The sequence below is a fragment of the Patella vulgata genome, chromosome 8 (genome assembly GCF_932274485.2).
Source record: "Patella vulgata chromosome 8, xgPatVulg1.2, whole genome shotgun sequence".
Taxonomy (NCBI): domain Eukaryota; kingdom Metazoa; phylum Mollusca; class Gastropoda; family Patellidae; genus Patella; species Patella vulgata.
The window spans coordinates 23,686,978-23,711,024 of NC_065886.2; the positions used below are offsets into that span (position 1 = coordinate 23,686,978).

At 37.0% G+C, this 24,047-nt stretch overlaps 2 protein-coding genes across 3 annotated transcripts; both read left to right on the forward strand.

Moving 5' to 3' along the window:
- The first annotated feature begins 1,038 nt into the window (after positions 1 to 1,038).
- LOC126830299 (acid-sensing ion channel 1) lies at positions 1,039 to 10,957 on the forward strand. Its single transcript, XM_050560669.2, has 8 exons — positions 1,039 to 1,219; positions 2,542 to 3,088; positions 4,010 to 4,108; positions 5,007 to 5,187; positions 7,604 to 7,666; positions 8,796 to 8,958; positions 10,042 to 10,133; positions 10,732 to 10,957. The coding sequence occupies exons 1-8, from the start codon at positions 1,110 to 1,112 to the stop codon at positions 10,920 to 10,922; spliced, it is 1,446 nt and encodes a 481-aa protein (XP_050416626.1). The 5' UTR covers positions 1,039 to 1,109; the 3' UTR covers positions 10,923 to 10,957.
- Positions 10,958 to 12,445: 1,488 nt separating this feature from the next.
- LOC126830301 (amiloride-sensitive sodium channel subunit beta) lies at positions 12,446 to 20,552 on the forward strand. 2 transcript variants are annotated; one of them, XM_050560671.2, is made up of 8 exons: positions 12,446 to 12,597; positions 13,015 to 13,561; positions 14,429 to 14,527; positions 15,333 to 15,513; positions 16,556 to 16,618; positions 18,035 to 18,197; positions 19,086 to 19,177; positions 19,992 to 20,552. In XM_050560671.2, exons 1-8 carry the CDS (start codon positions 12,485 to 12,487, stop codon positions 20,150 to 20,152), a joined length of 1,419 nt encoding a protein of 472 aa, XP_050416628.1. In that variant the 5' UTR covers positions 12,446 to 12,484; the 3' UTR covers positions 20,153 to 20,552. The 2 variants fall into 2 exon arrangements, with proteins under 2 accessions (XP_050416628.1, XP_050416629.1); XM_050560672.2 differs by lacking the exon at positions 12,446 to 12,597 and having other exon boundaries at positions 12,989 to 13,561.
- Positions 20,553 to 24,047: the final 3,495 nt, after the last annotated feature.

Genomic DNA, 24,047 nt, shown 5'->3' on the forward strand with positions numbered 1-24,047 from the left:
CCTACAATCAGATGCACCACGCACTATCTTTGGGTCGGTTAGAGGTACTTGCCATGCCTTACTCTAGAAAGAGAGAGAGAGAGAGAGAGAGAGAGAGAGAGAGAGAGAGTTTAACGTCCACTCGACACAAACTAGGTCATTTCGGGACTAACATATGGTTTAATTGTATTACAATAATTCTTTCGCGCGAAGGAGTCTTTACAAGTGGAAGGAAACGGGAGGAAACGGAGAAAACCCACGAGGATCGATAGGCGACCCAACTCCTTTTCACGTACAACCGGGGAATCGAAACCACGCCAGTTGACTCAATGACAGGCCTTATGATACAGCGCGCACGTGCTTGACAATCGAGACAATCACAACTTCAAACACTCATAACTTCGCTCAGAATAAAGTAATTTGACTGAAATTTTCACTATATTCATTTTTCATTCATCAATTTTGGAACCAGTATAGTAAGAAAGACCAGCTCTTTATTCAAATCTTACACAATGCATCATTAGTAAAAATAATACAGTCTAAGAAAATTGTTTAATTAATGCTGACATTTATTGTGGGTGCTGATAAATGCGGTGTGTATGGGCGAAGATCCAAAGGTCCATAGCCATATACCCTTGTCGTCCGTGTTCAATAACGTTTAATTTTCTTAGTTTCTTAATTTGATCTAATCATATCACTCCAGGAAAATATATTATAAACGTGGTATATAAATAGATCAATAAACGTTGAGTACGTATTCTTGATAAGAACTAAGCGTTTATCTATCTTAAAACCGAAAATAACTGAAACAAAGTTGTGATGAAAAAATATAATAGGAAGACTTTCTAGAATTGTACCTTTAATTATAGCCCCAATACGCTGGTAATATAGAGTTTAGCTAATGGACCAATACCTCTTTTTGTCATGCAATGAAATCATCACGAGCGATTAAAACTAACAATTTCTAATGTAATCATAACCAATTCATAATCCTAATCGATCTTTGAATTATTAATCATTGAGTCCCCGTAAAGGCGTACAGGCGGTAATTATCTGAAGTAAACGTCAGCGGTTTTTCTGATTGTGTGTTATTGAAAACAGAACGGAACATTTCCCAAGAACACGAAAACATGAAGAGTCAACCAGAAGATGACGGATGTTCTATAAAACATATTGTTGGCGAAGTAACGGCTCATGGCTGCCGAAATGTGATTTCTCCAGTGCGAAGTAAATTTGTCAGGTATTTCCCGAATATCATTAACATTATCATCTGCATGTACATTGCTTTTCGCATATTAGTATCATATAGTGTATGTTTATACATTCGCCAACTTTTCTTTACAGAAAACAGCATAATAAAACAGGTTCACCCCATTAATGTTATGAAAGGGGCTATTCATAAACATAATAGTCCAAGGTAGCCCTATATCATAAATACCGTATCTACAAGGTAATGGGCTATGGTTGGAGTTAGTCCCCATCTTCCCCCTCTTGTGCGCCCCTGATAGTACTTACACGGTAACCTATAATCTTAAAAAACTGTGGCTACTAGGTAATATTTATTCATTAACACCGCAGATACGAATAATTCTTTCACAGATATAAATATGTTACGGGTACATACGGAAGGACAGATATCATAGAGGGATACAAGCCGAAACTATTATACGGACTGCTACCCAGTGTTCGTGTAATCAAATTGGAATACCATATTATGCTTTACTAAACAATTTTTTGTTCCCTTTATGAAAATATTATCAGTAAAATTTATTCAGAACAATACAATTCCATTTCGGCATTGTAGATCTATGAATCTCGCGGCGATTAAAAGCCACGAGTTCCTTGTATAGATAATATGAAAATAATTGTTACTAGTTTGAAAACATTGAAAACAGCTGGCAGACCACTAAATGTTGCCATAAACACTTTGGACTGAAATTAAATACTGAGACGGAAAGAAAACGCCCCCTGATTTGACTGGATGTGCTGACGAGATATAATGCAGCTTTCCGATCCGCGGAAATCCACAAAAACCCACGGAGAAAAAGCAAATGTACTTTACTGTGAAACGTAAGGGTGAAAATCAAAAGTCAGTAACTACCACGTGTGTGTCTATGTAGGAGTTGTACTGGTCCTAGCTTTTTAAAAGTCACATATTATTATATTATAGCCCTTGACCGTACCACACAATCTTCACCATTCCCATTCTGTCGAGTTCTAAGTTTGTATTTTGAGAGAATGGAACTGCGGTGCGTTGATGTCATCGGTAAAAAATCAATCTCACATTTTATCGTCCTGATCTGATGTTTTTACACCTAAACTGGCAAGATAAAAGTGTACTTAATAACAGAGTGATGTAGTGGTTATTCACAATCCGCGGTGCATCCAATGCTAGACCACCCGAGGAGCGAAGTCCTCAAAACCAAGCATTTTTAGCGAATCCCAGACACTCGTAGACTGTAAAAATGGCCCCAAAAAAGATTTAAAATCAACAATAAAAATTGTCCGTTTTCAGTGCGTCTCAGTAATATACTGCTATCTCTTATTATTATTCTTCCACAGGTTGGTATGGCTTTTATGTGTCCTGGGAATGACAGTGGGTCTGGCCGTCACTTTATACGATCTTTTAGATAAATATAGAAAATATCACTTTAACACAGCAATAAAAATCGAACCAAAATGTGAACAAGATTTTCCCACCATTACTCTGTGTGATATGAGTTACACTGACACCCAGAAATTCAAGCATCCATCCGCTGTCTTTGATTACTTTCTCAAGTATAGCAGCTACAGAGATAGAGTTCGTGTCAATGAATCAGCCACAGAGCATATTCGTCTCGGAAAATTTACCATCGACAGATTTCATGATATCGCCAATATTTCGACTAAGGATGTCATAAAATCCTGCTTTTGGAAAAACAAGTTTATTCCATGTGAAGTTATATGGAAACCGGTCTTCACGGATATGGGAACATGTTTTGTATTTAATCACGATATAGGAAGACTTCGAAAAACGGACGCAACTGGTATAACCGGTGGAATAAATTTTATTGCAGCGATCAACCAAAAAGGCTACATACTCACAGATTCATCAGCTGCAGGTTTAAAGGTAAGGCCGATTTAAAATATGTATTCATAGGAGGATAGACTATCCACATGTGGGTTACTCAAGCTGATCTAACATATATTCGGAGGATGATAGACATTCGCATTCGAGTTATTCAGTTGAGCTTCGGGATGACTTGGGTTGTACCTTCTCTGTTTTGTAATTATAGAGAAAATCATAGATGTCAACAATGGTTTATTGGGTTCAGTATTTACGAATTTGTTTTAAATTTCGTAATATTTGGCATATCATCTGCAGATGATATTAACAAACCAACGCCAGTCATAAATGTTGGCTAATGTTGGTTATTTCTTTCTTAATTAAATATAAAACAACCAATCTGAGTACATTTTAGCTTAGAAATATGCCCTGAGATTCAGGCTATGAGGTAACGGGGATTGTCAGAGTATTTCGTTCGAGGACAATTAACTGGTGGTGGGTTTCTTTTGTACGCTCTCTGTGCTTTATCACAAAGCCAAGCACTTGATACTGATTTGCCGGGACTCGATATTCGCGTTAAGGGACTCGGTACTCGCTTTGTTTTCGTAACACACTACTCGCCTTTCTTGACTAAATATAGGCTTTTCTTGAATCACTACTCGCTTTCGTGTCTCGTCTTTGCGACCTCTACTCGCTAGGCCTATTAGATTTTCATGACCCGATCCTTGCTTTTCGTGACTCACTCCAGACTGTATACTCAATTTTCCAACTTGATGCTCACCGTTTGTTCCTTGACATTTGTATGTTTCCAATTGCTAGTCAAACAAGCCACAATCTCGCGACACATGTCCCATAAAACCATTTCTAAAGTATTATTCATCAAAATACCTAGAACATGACATTGTTGTGAAAGGTATGTTTGAATACTAACATAATTACGTTAAATTTTGATGTTGAATTTGATCAGAGATGTTGTATTTTTAGATGGCCATCCATGATCCTCATGAACACCCGCATCCTGGTAATAATGGTATAGCTATTGCTCCTGGTGAAGCAACTCTCATCGGAATTCGTAAAACATCGGTAAATATCATTGACCATGTCTTAATGCATTATGTAGCTCCTTGAAATATACTAAACTTTTAGTTCCCTCACAGCCGAAACAGGGTGAACGACCCACACTGATAGTAATTAAGCTGAATATAATAATCACTAAATTATATAAAAGTTGAATTGCGTGTTTAATGGAATTTCCCCGTTTCAATAAAACGTAAAGTATGGCCATAAGCTTTCTGTGCGTCTTCCACAATCATAAGGGTTTAATTAATTGTCCAGATTCTATTAAAGGAGCTAAATCGCTAACATTTGGGACCTAGAAATTGACACAAGTGGGTCGCAACTCATACAATACTGTAATACGAATGTATATAAACTAATATACATTCAATGGTTTCCGTTTTTACTCTAATTTCAAATCAGTTATGTTCCGCGAAATAAGCCAGCAGTCTCAATCGAATGCAAATTTCTAGCCCCTGGTTATTTCAGTCTATATACGCCGTTTGGTTTGGTGCAATATGTCTAGCCTCGTTCCTCGAGTCTCTTGCTAGAACTGGGGCTGAAACACATTATGGTACACGATTCGTGTACCAATGGTAAAATGTTTATTTTGTCTTAAATATTGGATATCAGAAGCCCATCTTTTTCCGGTAAGATCACAGCATCAATGTTGATTTAAATTGACAAATAATTTGTGTTTTCAATGTTGAAGATTTTGGATGATATTGAGTTAGAGACTTAGCTCCTTTAAACAAGCTGGATACTGTATTTACATTAGGAAATCTTCTTTACTAAATAAAATTTTCCCAGTGTTGTATAACAGGTCATTATTAACCTCACAGCTAACAGTTTCGACCAAATCAAAATAACGTGTGCCATCGATGTCGAAAAGGATTTCACTGGCTGACGATATCTTTTGTTTCAGTACAAGTTTTTACCCGCACCTTACAAGGCTTTCGGTTTTGCTTATTGCATAGCTAATGATGACCCGTCTTTGATATCTAAGATGAGATATTCGTCTGTTTACAACAGAGAAAAATGTATCAGGGAATGTCTAGGGGAGTTAACCGTAAAAAACTGCAGTTGTAAATCAGTCACTGAACCAGGTAAGTTGTACATTCGAACAAAATAGAAATTGTCGGACAGGGGCTTATACTGTTGGACAACCGGTAGTACTATAATCAAGTAGGACAGCTTAAGACCCATGAAGACTACTCAATACGTCGTTCACACATACACCATCACAAATCAGCCAGATCGTGACGAGGAGCGGCACAGGCGTGGCGAGATCTTTGTCAGCGTAGTGAGAGTGCGTTCGGGTTCTAGTAGGGACGAGGTGAGCAGAACTGGCCTGACTTTACCACACGGATAAGGAACATGCACCCTACCGGCGCAGCGAAGTCCCTGTGCAAATAAAAGCAAGGTTTTGTTTACGATTACTCGCGATTTTCTTAATGTTTTGCAATTCTTGACAAATACTGAAAAAAGCGAGACCTCACAAATGTTTATCAATGCTTAAGGCCCGGTCCCACTGCACTTACGGATGCAAAGAGGATGTAAAACGGGGGAAAAAACGTGCCCTCCGTTTGAAAACGCCATGCATCCGTTGTGTACTCATTGCATACGTGTTTCATACGCTCTATCCATCGAGCATCCGTTCACTTTGATTTCATCAGCGCAAAAAGTTTTGAGCTGCACAAAACTTTTATAACGGATGAACTTTCTGTCGTGTACGATGTAAATGCGCGACATATACGAGCACCAAACGTTCCATGTCCCTTATCATCCGTTAAAAGTCCACTGTATCCTCTCTGCATCCTCTGGGCATCCTCGCAACTCACATCCGCTCCAGCTGAAAACGAAAAGAGGGAGGAAAGATAAGGTACATGGAACGTCTATACGTCGTTAGTAGCACGGAAATAGAAAGGATGTAAGCGTATGCATCTCGTAAATCCCCTTTGTTTCCGTAAGGAGTACGTGATGCAACCGCTTCACCCGCTATGCTTCCGCTCTTTCCGCTATGCGTCCGCTTCGAAATTATTCCCGATAACCCCTTCGGAGCTGTCATCCACTTCCATCTACTTTCATCCGCTAGGCTTCCGATGAACATCCATTTAACATCCCCGCTATATACTTCCCACGTTCGTTCTTTTCCGCAAATTTTCGTCAATTTTGTCCATTTCTGGAGCGGATGAAAACGGATGGAGCCACCCCCGAAAGTTTGCTCACCGCTGTGTCCTTTTTGCATATGTTTTGTGTCCATCGGCCAATGGGACCGGGCCTTTACAAATGTTTATCGATCCTTACAAATTTCCCACGAATCTTTGCAAATCTTTATAAATGTCTAATGATCAGAACAAATGACTAGAGATTGCTTACGAAAATATTGCCAATAAGCCAAGAGTATATTATGCATGTTCCTAATATTCGTAACACTCCATGAATGACCGCAAATGCCCAGGAACACCTGGCGACCAACTTTTGATCACTGGTAATGAGTGGCGAATTGCGTTCGTTAGCCCATTCGCCACTATATTTGCCACTGTGTGAGAGTAGCATTAAGTGATAAATCGTAGACGTTCACAGAATCGAATAGGAAGCTCTTACGGACAACATGTTTACGAATTAAATACGTAGCACTTCGTAGTTCATCAAAAACTTTCGTGACCGAGCTACCAACTGCTACGGACAATACGAATGTGTAAGAACGTCAAGAGCCGTCTACGAATTATGTACGATTTATCTACGAATCGAGCTACCAACTGCTACGGACAATACGAATGTGTAAGAACGTCAAGAGCCGTCTACGATTTATGTACGAATTATCTACGAATCGGAAAAAGTTTAGATTCGGGACATTTCATTGCATTCGTAGCCCGCGTGATAGGAGGGAAAAATAAGCGGCACCGAAATAACCGTTTCCCGAGTCCAAGTGACAACATCTACCAGGACTACGACGAATTACGGGTTCGGCAGCGATCGGTGGCTTTTTTTTTATAGCGTATAGGTACACAAGAATATGCCGAATATCGAAAGCTTTTCCTAGCTTTGTCGGCATTATTCGTGGAGATCGTAGTGTATTCGTAATTGAATTCGGTATATTCGTAAAGAATTTGGCTGAATATTTAAAATTCGCAGATGACTCTTTCATTTCGTACCTTTATCGTAACCCTATTAAGACATTTGACAAATTTTTTACCCAATTACCCACGAATTATCGCAATTTTTTCGTACACTATTCGTCACTGCTTCGTAATCACTCCCACAAATTTTTTAAATTTTTTGCTGAATCACAACGAATTTCGATTCGGCACTATTCGTACGATTCGTGGTATTCTTATCATTTTCAGCGAATTTTAATATTTGCAATGTTATTCTTCACAGTGTGAGAGTAACGTAAGCAACACGCCTTCGATTTAAGTCTGTGTGTATGCTGTTCTAAAGGAAATAAAGAAGTATAGTCGATCTAAACTAAACGCTATTATGCACGGAAAAACTTGTTAAATATGTAATATTTTTCAGAGACTTTGGAATTCCCGTACTGCACATTGAACGAGTTCATGAATTGTTACCGGATAACGTTAGGTAAATTAATGTTATTCCCATTTGTGATATACAAAATCAATATAAAAAGCATTAAACTATTGTTTTAAATATATTTTAACCCCGAACATCTGTTAAGTGTTCTCCTTTTCTTCTCTTTGTTTTCCTTTTCTTGTGGTCTACGTTATCCGTCGTTCATGATCACAATGTGACCGAGGGATTATTCTTGACGTAGTTGAACTTGTTATGGAGAGATTGGTCCAAATGACCAAACAGAAAACAGTTCTTACAAAATTTAATATGTTTTTATGTATTAAATATGCAATTTAGTAATTGTGACATGGGTTTCGCAGTTAACAGGTCATTTATTCTGTATTAACATAATGTTTGTCTTGGTCATTTTTCTTGTTGGTTGATATATATCCCCCTGTCGCCCCTGATAAATATAAATGCTAGATAACTACAAGATATAATTATGAAATTGTATTTACGTATGTTTATGCATATATTGTCGTCACTCATGCCCAAACAACTGTTCACAATTCTTTTAAAGGGTCTGCAGGATATATTGTTTTCAAATTGCTTAGATGGTTCGGCTAATTGGAAGTGATGCTACCTTTTTACACGGTGTCTTTACCCATGTCGCAGAAACTTTAATCTACGGGTCATAGTTTTTGAGATATTTGCTGAATTATTAATTGGCTAATAATAAAAATTAAATCTTTCAAAGTTAATAAGCATATCACTCGTTACTGAAACCTTGTAAACGCGTTTTAGACCAAATATATTCGGAGTTTTCTAATTAAAAACAAGTTGTGTCGATTTGGAACTGATACATTGCACGGTTTTCGTTTTTAATCTCAAGGAGATTCAGAACCCAGTTTAAACTACACACTAGAAAAAAGGGTCCCGAAATCACGTCTTATCATTAACGTATTTGAGTTCCCCGAACCTACCATATTCCCATGACCCTTCTCGGCCCATCCCTGTTGTGAGTTGCTCTACCTAAGGTAAATTTCAAATTTTACTCTTTTTTTTTATTGGAAATCATTTTGAAATTTCTTTTAGAGATTGACCTTAAAAAGGTAACAATCAGCGGTTTTAAACACATGTGTATTAGTGATATCCTCCGAAAATATGTGCTGCTCCTTTATTACTTTATTTTTTGTAGAATATTACTATGGTTTCAATCGATCAGATGTTTTTTGTGATTGTCCAAGGGTTTGTTCCTTTAATAAGTACGAAACCCGTATATCAACAGCCAAGTTTCCCTCGAAACCCGCAATGGATGTCTTAGTCCAGTCCAGTATAGTTAATAATGCCACTGACGCCCAGTAAGTAATCTACATTATGAAACAACTAATTGACCTCTCATCAAGGTAATGAAAAGTCTGACCGGAGACTGGCACCGTAGAATGTCCAGATAGCTAATACTCTTATTTTCGTATTTCAGAGTCCCGTCCTCATTAGCTGAGTCGGAGCAGAAAAGTAGGACGTTAAACCTCATTTCATTTATAGGCCGAGTCGGAGCAGAAAAGTAGAACGTTAAATCTCATTTACTCATTTTTTTTCAGAGCCCCGTCGTCATTAGCTAAATTTAATTTCTTATTGTAGTATATTGAAACAATGATTCGTATATACGAAGCCCTTCATTTTGGTCGAAAGTTTATATAAATTTTAACTCTTGTTGCAAAGCCAACATCACAGTCTGAATCCATGTGTTACCCAATCTTCTGTTGGGTTCAAATATTTACCTTCTTGGCAAGGTTATTTCTCTGGTTAATCCATTTTACAAACAATGTTACTTTCACCTTGGCGGTTTGGGCACATAATCCATTGCTAACTTACTTTTGTAGCTTCGGTTGATGCAACGCCTTAGGAAATCTGTAACTACTAGGATTATTATCGGCTTTAGATTCCACTTTATACTCGGGTTTTGTATCCACATCTGATATATCAGAATAAAGATTACATCCTATAGTAAAATTTGGAAGGTCAATCTTTGGATTTGTATTCTCCCCCATATCCAAGGTGTCATTCAAGTCATTGTCTGTGTCATTATTCTTGTCATAAGTATTAGAACTAAGAACAATTTCTGACTGGGTAATAAAAACATCCTCTCCACTGGAAGACATAATTGTATTGATATCGGTCAGTGGTAGTCACATGACATGAGGTGATGGTTTAAGTAACTGTCCATTATTTTTTGGTTGTAACAATAAAGAGTGACTATGGTTTAAGTTAGATAAAAGCTTCAAACTATCCATTATGTAAATAGAAAGAAAATCTTCGAGGCTAACGCCTTACATTTGTTCTTTCTTTTGGCCATTTTCCATCATTTAGGGTTGGCTATATATTACATTACGGAGCTCAGTTTATAGATGTTACTATAAGGTTGGCTATTACATTTATTACAGAGCCGAGTTTCTAGATGTTACTGTATTCTATGAAGATATGGTATTGACGGAGAATAGCCATATTCCTGAATACACCTGGAATTCAATAATGGGTTCGTATAATGACATAAAACTGATAAATTGTAACACTGCATTTATAAACCTTATCAGTATTAAAACAGTTGGTTGTAATTGTGAAAACGCATTTAATAATTTAGTTGACATCGTATAATGGGCCGCTTTTTAATCTGATTGAATCCAAGTCAGGATATTCCCTACCGTTGACATTTTTGTTTGTTATCTAAATTAAATGTTAAATAATCAATTTTAGTACAATTTAGTGTTGATTACGCCTTGAAAATTTATATCTTGTCCGAAAAATGAGTTTACGCGACATTAAAAAAAAAAAAACCCTTATAAAAAGACAGTATCACAATATATTTATTTTCAACAATTGGATACAACCGGAGGTCAATTTGTCGGTCACCTTCCTGATTGGATATCTATAAAATTAATGTTTTTGACGTAGTCCCCACCCCATACAACTATACATCACACATCTTTCCTTAATTCAAAATCCCCAAAACACTACCTGAAGAATTTCGAAATTTCAGAGTGATTTTTATCTATATTTATGGTTTTACAAGAAACTATTTTTAAGCTGTCCTACTTGGTTTGAACTTACAAAATCATTTTAATATTTATATACAGGTACGTTGGGAGGTCAGATGGGTTTATTTCTAGGAGCTAGTTTTATAACTTTAGCAGAATTTATTGAGATTTTACTGTTGTCAGTGTGGAGGAGTTTTAAGAAGATTCGGTGCTGCTGGTCCCTTAATATCTATAAACAACCTAATACAGTGAATGTGCAACCAGCAACATCGACGAGGGTGCAAAGTTGAATGGGCAAATAATGATAAAATAATCAAGGGGGGGTGGGGGGTGGAGGGGAGCAAAGATTATCCGGGAGGATGTATCGTCAGTCTGACTTGTAAATAGTCTATCCGTGAATGCTACCATTAGATTGTGTATATAAACATTACTTTTTATTCGTTTGTGCAATATTCTGGTTTGTTTAATGTCAATTTTTATTACGATGTAAATGGATGAATTTACGTAAAATCTACAAATTGTATACCGTGACTTTATTTGTGTGAGTGGTATTAATGTTTTATGGTCGTCACGTATTTTGGATCAGATAATGTCGGATATTAATAAAAAAAAAACCATTGATACTTCTGTTAATTGTCGTGAACTGTAATAAACAATGACACAAAGCAGCTTTTAGACGAATATTATATCGAAATAATAGAGTATTAGAGTAATGTACCAGTAACGATACATCTGTCGATAAATATTAAAAAAATCGATTAATGGACCCGAGGACATATAATCCACGTTTATTTCGGTATTAAACAAACATAAGTAAACATCTGACTGTAATTTGAGTATGGTTTTCTTATAATTTTAGTTAAGGTTAAGTTTATAATGCTAAAATGTACACAGCAGTACCAAGTTCTGGTTTTCTTGTCTATTTTTTTTGTACCCTACTGGCATATGGAATAGCTGGCTTCCCACTTTCTGTTTAATCACACACGTTATCCTAGAAAAAGTAAACACAGTCTACCTCGTCACCTGCTACGAGCTGGAAGGGATTATATCTTGTGGAACTGGTTTCTGTCGATTAGCCTTTGAATTCAAATTGCCATCTCGTACACAAGAATGGTATATCGAAGACACGAGGTGGATTCCTAACTTACATTTAACACATCTGATTTTATAAGTGTAAACTTAATAACAATTTGTATGAACTTAAAATGACCACAAGTTACATTAGAATTGATCGATGAATATTTTTAATAAAAGTACTTTTGACTGTATATATCGTAATCTGGCATTATAAACATCGTAATGTCAAAGTGATGCAATAAAAGACTTCCAGTATGTCAAAAATAAATAGAAATAATTTGAAAACACCCGTCATTAGTCTGCAGTGGGTTTCAGGACTGGAGGCTTCCGGTAATGTAGGTCACTCATTGGAACAGTATTACCACCTCCAAAAGTCTTGTCCCAGGACTGTTTACAAGGTGTTGATGAGAGGCGTAATAAGATGCTGCACGACTTCTGAAATGCATATTGTAATTTATCCGGATATATTATATTAATTACTGAAAAACAGCATTTAAATTAATATCGCACTCTGTATCGACACTTTACTGACTTCAATTACTGGTCGAATTGATTTGGTTTTAGAAACAGTGTTTTTAACCTAGTCCTGATCATTTATGAATCATTTAGAATATTACCGAGGCTATAATATATGTAATTAACTAACAACAGTTTGCGCGTGATGTTAATATTGTTCGGAGTCGAGATTCATTTTTGCAGCATGACCAAACACTATGCAGTTAACAGTTTACGAGTAATGTTGATATAGTTTGGAGTCGAGGTTCATTTTTTCAGCATGATCAAAGAAACGGATGCTCCTGCAGATAATTCATTTAGAACACTGCTGTCAGAAACATCTGCTCATGGATGTAAAAATGTGATTTCACCATCCAGAAGTCGATTTATCAGGTAAACTGAAAGCTTCATATACGACAGTTATTCTGAAGAATCCTTGGAAATGCTAAACAATTTAACTTCCACAATGTATCAAAATTAGGCTTCATGAACTTAATTTATATTTTTAACAAATATTTGCTATTTTACATATGATGTAGAGAGCTCGCATGAATTAGAAAAACTGAAAATAAGAAATACACAAATTAAATGTCATATTAAAAATAAGAAATACACAAATGTCATATTGAATATAAGAAATACAATGTACACAAATGTTGTTGGTTGTTAGATATATAAGAGTTTAAATTATTGATCTTAGCCGTCTCTCCATTTGTTACGAAGGAGGACCAGTTTGGATTTAACCATCTTCGTAAAACAGCAAGTGAACGACGGTAAACATGTGTTTTCTTTCTCTTTTAACTTCTTCAGATTTGTATGGTTACTGTGTGTGATTGGAATGACTGTTTGTATGAGTCTAACTTTAGCTAGTTTGTTAAGGAACTATAAAGCCTATCCTTTTAACACAGTTGTTAAAATTGAACCTAAAACGCAACTGGATTTTCCCACCATTACCGTGTGTGATTTGAACTACGCAGATATAACAAAATTGGAGAAATCAAAAGGCATGTTTCATTTCTTTTTGATGCACAGCAGCTTTCTTAACATTGTGAAAGTCCACAATACCCACGACGATTTTGATCTAGCACGGGCAACAACCATTGACAAACTATTTAAAACTGTAAATACAACCACTGATGATTTATTCAAAGTTTGCTTATGGAAAAATCGAGTTATCCCCTGTGTAGATTTTTGGAAACCAGTCTTTACTGATCTGGGCCGTTGTTTCGTATTTAATCATAATGCAACAGACAGATTATCTGCTGATTCTACTGGAACAAAAGGAGGTCTATCATTTATTGCTTCAATCAACCAGGCCGGGTATCTAGTAAGTGATTCACCAGCGGCAGGTTTAAAGGTATGAATTCTAATTCTTAATTTAAAAGAATAGCCCCTAGCAATAAAATGTCCCTCGGTCTTTTGTTCTCCACAAACACTAAAGATATATCAAGGGTTGAATGACTTTCTCTATTAATACGCCAATATAAAAGAAACCAGGCTTCTTTGATTAAAACACAGATCCTATTTCGTTTCGTTTCATTTCGTTCCAAGTGGGATCTGAAACCGTATTCTGCTTTAATGTTTTGGATTAGTCAATGATTTGTTAAGTCGAGCGGTCGATAAAAACAAAACAAAACTTAGATATAAATAGTCTACGTCAGGTACACTTGTATGTATGGTTCAGGCCATCGAGATTAAGAGCTGTATTTAAATCGGACGGAACAGCAGAAAACATTTAATTCGATTGATGTAGTGTGTTATTTTGATTAGTGATGTGTCGATTAAATACATTTTCGAAAGATTTAGCAGAGGTGGTAATATTTGCTGATTTTAGTTTACTTGGAATCTGTTAAATCCCTTTATCTATCAATGTATAAAAAATCAAGAAAGACAGATCCAATCCAATGAAACAGACAGTTTGGACCCAAATATGAAAAAGTGGCAAGTAAAACAAGAGAAAAAAAAAGGGGAAAAATCATTTATAATAAAAACCCGGTCGGCCATAGCTATTCTGTATGCTATGAGGAATACTTTTTCCCGAACAGATGTTACAAATCAAAAATATTTTCTAAGAACCCCAAAACACGTCATAAAAACCCTTGATTGTTCATTTTACTTTATATAACCAGACCTATACTAAAACGATCAGGTGGGTCACGGTAGCTAAAATATTCCAATTTGATGTTCTGTATCAAATTATAGAATTTCATTTTCTTATTGATAGGTTAGCATTCACGATCCAGACGAACCACCCCAGACTGCTAATTATGGGATATTGGCGTCACCAGGAGCTTCTACATCAATAGGCATTCGTAAAACATCGGTAGGTAGCATTACTCCACCCACAACCCCTGCCATGCTCTACGAGAGTTTGTTTTAAGATTTGGACACCGTGATAATGCACATTGAATGTGAAGTAGACAAGCGGCTCCAAAATGTAACGGAATATGGTATTCCACGGTGCTCCCATATGGACACAGCTCACCAAATATTTCTACGCCGTCACCACGAATGTAGGGCGAAAGTTATTTTTAGTCTTTCTCTCCCTTTCCCTTTTCCCCCCTTTTGCATGGCGATTTTTGTTGACTTTTTGGTGTAGAATCGAAGAAAAGTGTTTGAAAATACATTTTCTACCAGGTTTTGGTGAATATTCATGATTTTGAGGCGGAAGGATACAAGAGTTGAGAGGTTGGTTAGGTTGAAATGTAGGGTCCAAAATTGCATGTTTTCTTGTCTCTACTTCCAGCTTGTGTATCTCAAGTTTTCCATGGTGAACCCCATACGTGCTTTTGGGCAAGAGGTTGCCACATGTTGTTCCATCTGTGGTAGAAAGCGTTCTACCCAACGAAAATTTGGGAAAAAGTTAGAGCCGGTCTAAGAGTCGAGAATTAACATTATAGTCAATGGGCAAATCTTTAGTGATCTGTGGCCATATCAGCGTGATCGTGTTTATTATTAGTTAATATAACACTGTATAATAATCACAGGAATATAAGGAATAGTACATGACCTACTGTAATATAAAATTTATTTTTATAAAAGGAACAAAATTGAATGCAATTAATTAAATCATATGAGATAAGAGATAACACATATTGTGTTACTTGTAGTTCAAATTATACTTTTAGTACAAGTTTTTACCCGCTCCCTTCAAGGCATACGGTGATAGTTCATGTATAGTTAATGATGACCCATCCTTGCTATCTAAGATGAAATATTCTTCAGTCTACAACAGAGAAACGTGTATCAGGGAATGTTTAGGGGAGTTAACCGTAAAAAATTGCAGTTGTAAATCAGTCACTGAACCAGGTGAGTTTTAAGTTTTGGTGACGAAGATAATAATAGTTAAGATAGAAGATTGACCCCCTTTCTTTGTCATCTCTAATAGTTGTAATGTAACTTTGTATAATCTGTACATCAACACCAATTCAAAATTCAAAACATCAGTAATAATTACCATGCTCAGAATGGTACTGAGGCCTATATGAAGAACAGTATTTAACGCTACGTTTATACCCCCCACCGTTAGCAATCATGGATTATTGTTTTAAGTAAAGGAACATACCCAAGCGAAAATTTCATTCAATAATATTATAACTCAGAATTATTATGTATATACATGATGTAAAAAAGACAGGTTATAGTATAAGACAAATAATCACTTCCCAATTTTTGTACCCTGGAAATTGGCTTCCACGATTATTCTAACCAACTATGCACAACCATATGTTTATTACTGATAGAAGGGGATCACGTGGCTAAGTGGGTAAGACGCTGGCTCGCTAGCCTGGAGGTCGGGTGTTCGATCCCTGCATTGGCCGAGAAAGTTTATCTTGTCAGTGATGCAGGACGGAGGGCCTGAAAAGGACAGCTGTCTAGTCCTTCGGATGATACGAAAAACCGAGGTCCCGTGTATACATTGAAATGCACGTAAAAGATCCATTGGCAGTTGGAATTCGATATAAGAGTAGGCGATAGTGCCGCTGCCCGGGCAAAATTTCCCTCATAGCACACTGTATGGCGTATGCCCGTCTTCATTATCCCAGTTTAGGAGTAGAACAGTAAGGCGTTCAACCCCATTTCATTTCATATCATTTATTACTGATAGAAAGTATGTTATAATTACAACAGAAACGGACCATCATGATCAATGATTATTTTCGATGTGTACATCTTCTAATTGTACAAGACCGTCGGGAATATATGATTTTTTTTTAACACGCAAATATTTCAGTGACACGGTATACACGTTAACACATTTCAGATTAATCATTGCACATTTCAGATCTTACACTGCATATGCAGGATTATTGTGTAGTAATGTACGCTAAAAGAGAACTTTTTATTTCAGATTTTTTACCCTACCCATACTGTACCTTACAACAATTGGTAGATTGTTACCGACCGTTATTAGGTATTTATTAGTTTTATCAATTTATCAATTTATTCAAAACCTGACCAATAGACTATATAACCATATCCCTTAAACAACCGGAAATAAAGGTTTTTGGGGTACACCTTTTGAATTGTTTATTAGTTAGGTATGAATTAAATCGAAATCGCAGTTGGTTATGATTATTCCATTTGGCAAGGGTAGCGTGATCGCATAACTTTAAAGACCAAGGAACAGAACGCTGAATTAGCCTGTAAAATTATTGACATATGAATTACTTATCTAATCTAACTTAACATTTTTGATGTAGTCGCCCTATCAAGCGGGGACAGGGTGGTGATTGGGCTGCTGACAGGGACAAAAATATTAAAAGGACCCTTAAACTAGTTCTAAAAAAAGTGTACCATAAATATATGGACCATAGTGGGAATATATGGCATTTATTTTTTGAATTTTATAACATGTACAAATTGTCCACTTTTCACTGTTAATGCAAGGGCCCCAGGGACATCTTCAGCCAGCCGTCCATGCACCTAGAAAGAAAATGAAGTTTAATTTCTGGTCTACACAATACCCTGATATATGATAGGCTAACCCACAGTTGTATTATCTAAAGTCATGTGTGGAACGCCAGGGACACCGGCATTTCCTATTACTCTCCACCGAATTCCAAATGTCATAACTATTTATGTTAATATTTATATATGATTTTCGTAATACAATTTTCCGTGTGCCGCTAAAATGTGTGCAGTTAAATAGTTTAATTACGATAGTAACTTTAGTCTCTTATCACTGGAACTTTGAGCAACAAAATCCTATTTCCAGTAGTTCTGGGGATATGAAAATAAAAATGGATATACATGTAGTTCTAGTCTATACCATTTACTAATTATAGAAAACAAATTGTAGCAACTTCCAAATAATAGTATACAAGATATCCCTTGTGCGTATACAAGGGGTATTTCGGGACCCCACGAACATATCCTTAAACAATGTGTATATAGCGTGGCGCGAGCTCAATAACCAGGAGGTCACGGGTTCGAGCACGGAGTTGGCTGATCAAGTTCATCTGCATTTGTACGTCACCTCTGTGTAATTTGACAGTGACCCATGACGGAGTGCCCGGCAAGGAAAAATACTGAAATAGCATGCCTTAATCATGTCATGATATACGGTGTTCTTGTATTAAAGATACGAGATCTGCGGTGGCTTAGTGAGTAAGATGTTGGCTTGCTATCATTGTGTTCCGTGTTCGATCCCTGTGTTGACCGAGAACGTTCTTCGGGATTTTCCGGCGTCGTCCCCGCTTATCCTTAGCGATGGAAAGGGGGGGTTTAGCAAATGACAACGTAAAGTACACTGTGACGTATGCCTGTCGTCATTCGACCATTCGTAGGAAGTTAAAACCCATTTCATTTCATTTAATTTGTATTACAGATACATATTACGGTAACGATCATGCAGAAGTTTTATGTGATTGTCCAAGGCTGTGTTTCTTTAATTTATATCATACACGTACATCAATGGCTATGTTTCCGTCAGTACCTGCAACACGAGTCCTAACTGTTAATAACGTCATTGATGAACAGAGGGATGCAAGGTATCAGATTTCTAAGCTATAGTCAACTCTGTCAAAACAAGCTCTCATTCAAAATACTGTAAACGTTCGCAATTAAAGTTTGTTAATATAACACTTACACAATTATGTGTGGGTTAATGAGATATTTATTGTCCAAATTAAGATATGTGTAAAACGGGGGTTTGGATGGCCGAATGGTTAGCACTGTGCGCTGTATCATAAGGTCTGTCATTGAGTCAACTGGCAACGTGACAAGGAGTAGGGTCGCCTGTCCAACCGGGTGGGGTTTCTCCTACGCGTAAGCGAATTATTGAAATAAAATTGAACCATGTGTTAGTCCCGAAATGACCTAGTTTGACTCGAGTAGATGTAAAAAACCCAATCCTCTCTCTCTCTGTCTGTAAAACGTCCTGCCCTGTTCGTATTGCAGAACATTAGCCCGTTGCTGGGAACGCGTTTTACGAGATCTACACACAAGATTAATCCGTTTTATTCACTGAAATATATCGGGCATTTCTCCAGACGTACACATTATACACACTGCGCAGACGCCCCCCCCCCCCCAAAAAAAAAAGACACCACCCCCCTCACCAAACAAAACGGCTAGACCCTGCTATTTAACTTAATAGTGACGAGTTGTGTTAAGGGTGTTTCAGTGGCAATATGAGATATACTACGACAAAAGTGCAATTACATTGTAGTCTTAGAAATCGTGTCTTAACGTTAGGCCAAAACAACGATTACCTGTGTTTACGGTTATTCGGTCAGCACTATTCTTGGTGCCCAAACCGCCGACCCTAAAATTGTCTTTCTCACTTCCCAACCTTTTTTGTGACCAAGTAACCTTACACACGGGTATTTGTTATTTGGTTTTATTTAGTGTCATTTCATTATCATGTATTTTTTTAGAACCGGGGTTTTGGATATAACCATATTCTATGAAAATTTTCTTCTGGAAGAGATTCATCATGTCGGCCAATACAGTTATACTTCCGTTATTGGTAATATATGTTTAATTTACAAAATCAAAAAGATATCGGATATAGATATAAATCTTTTGCTCAAAGATATTGTGTTTGAATTGAGAGGGTGAATTGAGAGGGTTGTTTGCTGTTGCTATTTTGTTCTGGAACACACACACAGGTAATCTGTGGTCATGGGTTGTCGTCGACTGTTTCCATTCGTCAGTTTATCGGCCAGTGCACTTTGGTATCTACTAACTTTACAGAGTTAAGTTTTTAACTGATTATCATCAGATTATAAGGAATGGTCAGTGTTGATCCAACGATTGATGTGTTTACTAAACCTATATTATCATTCTCTAAACTGGTTTTGATAAAGGCCATTTTAGGAATAGTTAATATTGGAGAAAAGGCGGATTCAGTCGATGTTAACAATTTCTAGCTCTGTTGTCCCAGTAGGATATGAAATTGCTTTCATCCAACATTCAGTAGATCATGTTATCATTGGTAGCGAGCTAAAGATGACTCATATCGATTTTGAGATTATTCAAGAACGATACTTCTTGAGTTATTGACTAAAGTTTATAAATAAGATGATCACTGTCGATTTTGTGGTTATCCAAAGGGCATTTCAAGAGTTGTTGCCCATAACTTATGATTCTTTGCTCAACTGTTACAAAAGTTTTCTCTTGATCAATGTTTGCAGTACATACCACAAATCCAAACTTGCCGGGTTTGTGTACGCTTTAATGATGGAAAATATTTCACTAGATGAAATGTTTTATTAATTGGTAGAATGTTAAATATATATTTCAGAATTCGCCCTTGTTTCATTTATCTATTTTATATACAGGTACAGTAGGAGGTCAGATGGGGTTATTTCTAGGAGCTAGTATTATAACTATAGCAGAGTTTATAGAGATTTTACTATGGTCCGTTAGAAGGAGCTTCGGGAAGATTCGCCAACGACTGAAAATCCATGAGACAAACGCGAAAGCCGATGCTGTGAAATAATAAACTATATTATTATTTCACATTTCACAGTTCAATTTATGCTAAGATCAAAAACCTTCTGAATGAAAAACATATTTCCCCACAGCGCGACGAGACAATAATGTATCAATTCCTGTATAGTCAAGACGAGATACTCCAGAGTTCATATCGCAATGGACCGCATACATTATCAACATTAAATATTGTGTGATTCTAAATCCCAGATCCCAAGTTTTCTGTTGATCTGTAATCTAAAAGGGCCGAGCATTGGTACTTCTAGCAAGTTTCTCAGGAAATATTTGTATGCGATATCAACCGCGGTGGAAGCATACGGCGCAATGAACGAACGACGTTTAATTGGCCTGTAATCAACAGGGTGACTAAAATAAATACCTTCTAATGGAAATTCATTGATAATTCAATGGACGTTTTTAAATAAAGAATATGATGAATAAAGAACTTTAGTTGTAATATTTTAACCGCCGTTTACATGAACGCTGATTAGGAACTGTAGGGTTGCAGAAGTAGTATCGGTAGTATCGGTGCTTCCCATCACCTTGTTAAGTAATCCCCATTCTGTTTTAGATCAACAAAATAAGTTGTATTAAATATTTAAAAGATTGGTTCCCAGAAAGGTATTTATCGGGTGGTTATTTCCAATAAATGTCTTGGTAATTGTGGTATATATGGAAAGTAGAGATATCCAATCTGACTAGAAAAATACTGGATTCCCCGAAAAACACTCATGGAGCGTATACAGGACAAAATATACAGGAGCATATACAGCCCGACGATTAGGAACTTCTGCAAGCGTGATGTCAAAGGTCACATCGTGATGTACAAGTTGATAAACTTTATGGAGAGTTAGACGTACAATACTTTCTGAGATAAAAATGACGGAAAATAACGCGGGTAGTGGATATTCCGAGAATTTAATTAGGATTCGATATTTGTAATAAATAGTAAGCGATTAAAGACAACATCGTCTTATGTATGCAATGAATTCTCCTCTGACTTCCTAGCGAGGTAAGTCACGTGACGTAAACATGACCTGGTTTGATCGAATTTTTATAGCAGGACATCCCTTCGCAGTTACAATGTTTGAGAAGGATTTGAAGCAAAGTTATGACAAAATAATTAGTTTGAATATGTTTTTAGTCCATATATACCATTAAATCACACAGTTTGTACGCGGGAACCCATCTTTAAACACTGATATAAGTTTACAGCAGTAACAAAAATGGGCAGACCACGCTCAGGTCGACCAAGGGCGACAACTCAAGCCCAGGATCGATTTATCCGTACCTTGGCCTTGAGAAATCGTGTCATCACAGCAAATCAGATCAGCGCTCGTCTTCAAACAGACACTGGTGTGAGAGTGAGTGGCCAGACGATTCGGAATCGACTGCATAGGGGTCACCTTCGCGCCTGACGTCCTCGCGTGATCCCTTGTTTGAGAGATCATCACATTCAGGCAAGACGTCGTTGGTGTAGGGATCGTCAACACTGGGATAATCGACGCTGGAGCAATGTGATGTTTTCAGATGAGTCAAGGTTCACTGTTGATTTTTTGGACAGACGTAGGAGGGTGTGGCGTCGACGAAACGAGCGCTTCCAAGATGTTAACGTCATCAGACATGATCGATTTGGGGGTGGTTCTGTTATGGTGTGGGGAGGCATCACTGTTGCTGGAAGAACGGCTTTACATGTTGTTGCAGAGCGTGTTACAGGCCAGTACTACCGGGACAACATCTTGGCAGTCCATGTTGTGCCGTTTGCACGACGTCATGGCCGCCGTTTCATCTTCCAGGATGACAACGCAAGATGTCACAGGGCCAGGATCGTTACAGGTTACCTCCAACAACAGAACATCACCACATTACCTTGGCCAGCACTGAGTCCCGACCTCTCCCCCATCGAGCATGTCTGGGACATGCTTGGACAGAGGTTACGTCAACGTCAACAACGTCCTGCCAATGTCCAAGAACTTGCTGCTGCGTTGCAACAGGAATGGGACAATCTGGACCAAAATGACCATAGACGTCTCATTAGGAGTATGCCACGTCGGATCAATGCTTGTTTGGCAAACAGAGGAGGATTTACCCGTTACTGACTTGGTTGTGATGCTGTGGTAACTTTGCTGTTTGACCCCGGGTATCATTTTACCCTTATAATGGTCAGTCTGTGCCTTACTTAGTCTAACGATCATTTGGAATAAATCGATGAATGTGAACTTCATTTCATTTTGTCATTTGTTTCTTCGTCAGTTTTATTAGGTGACTTTAATAACACTTAAAAATCAAATATCCCCTACTTTTTTTGAATAGTATATGTGAAAGGGCAGTCGTAACTTGTACATTACGTCACGTGACATGCACGAAGCAGAGCCAGCACTGCAAGCTATATAGTATAAGTTCTGCTCTACTCTCCATCACAATCGACTTTCTCCGATAACAGTTCCAACCAATTTGGCTTTATGAGGTTATATGTAGGCGGTTATTGGCGTTACCTATAATATAATGATTTTTTGTTTTGCATTACAGAGATGTAAGGTTTATTTGAATATTGTTTAAAGTGCTTCCCATTACCGTGTTAAGTAATGTCCATTCTGTTTTAGATCAACGATATAGGTTGTATTAAATATTTATACACTGATATAAGCTTACAGCGGTAACAAAAAATGGGTTCCGATGCATTTATGTAATTATAGATATGTTGATAATTAAACAGTAACGTGTTATTCTGTTAATGGTAATGACCGTGTTTTAAAGGACATTTATTTGCCTATTTAATTGCCCAACGAAAGGATATACGCGGTGACCCCCTTCAGAGTAATATCGATATACAAAGACGGATAGCAGTTGCACATTCCATTATCACGTTTTGAGTGCATTTAATTGTTGGGTGATTTTTTTTTTAATAAAAACAATATTAATGGACAAACGGGATTTTGTATTTCATGCACAAACACATTTAATATATGCCAAAATTTTATTATTTTATTATTAACACCATTTAAATTATCAATAATGTTTAATCACTAATTAGTACATGAGATTCGCATATAGACTAAGATTAAAAAGTAGCCTATAATTGATGAACTCTTCGTTCGATAAAAAGTGTAAAAGAAACAAAAGTTTTCAAAATGGCGGCCAAGTGATAGTTTGGGCATTTTGAGAGACTTTGAGGTTTATGCAGAAATTGTATGTTTCTTGTGATCGCCACAGTTTACCAATTTATAATGTCCTCCAAATACATAAATACTCTTGAATCTTTCGTTGTCTTCTTGGCTAGCGAGCATAGTGTGCTAACCAATGAAAACCAACAATGGGAGATGTATGTTATATCCTTAAACAAATGCCAATGGCAATGCCACCGCACCCATCCACGCCCATAAGCACTCTTTCGCAAGCAAAGATATATTTGATATCGTGAGACTTTGACAGGGAACAGGATATGGGACAATATTTATTTCACTTCTTTATTCCTATTAACTGTCAACGGTAAGTATAGAAATATACAATTTCACTACATACTTAGCTGGTTTGTCATACGGAGACTACACTTTAATTTGTTAATTATTGTAATTGACGCGAAAATAGCAAATTGTGATGTTAATATACAGGGGGTAGATGTGAAATTGGTCATATAATTATAGCCGGCAACACCACAGCCCCCGCCCCACAACTACGATAAACTGGTACTTGTTCTTTGTGTGGTATGTTGGTAGATATGGGTAGCATCCATAATAAACCCGAAAAAGTATCAACAGACGGAACGATATTTTAAGTTTGCATCATTTGAAGTATTGTTTAAGTTATGCAAATTATCTAATGGTTAATTACTTAATTGGTTGATTTTCTTTATAATGTAAGCGCAGGCCTATGAAATGATATTGGGAGGTGCTAATTGTATG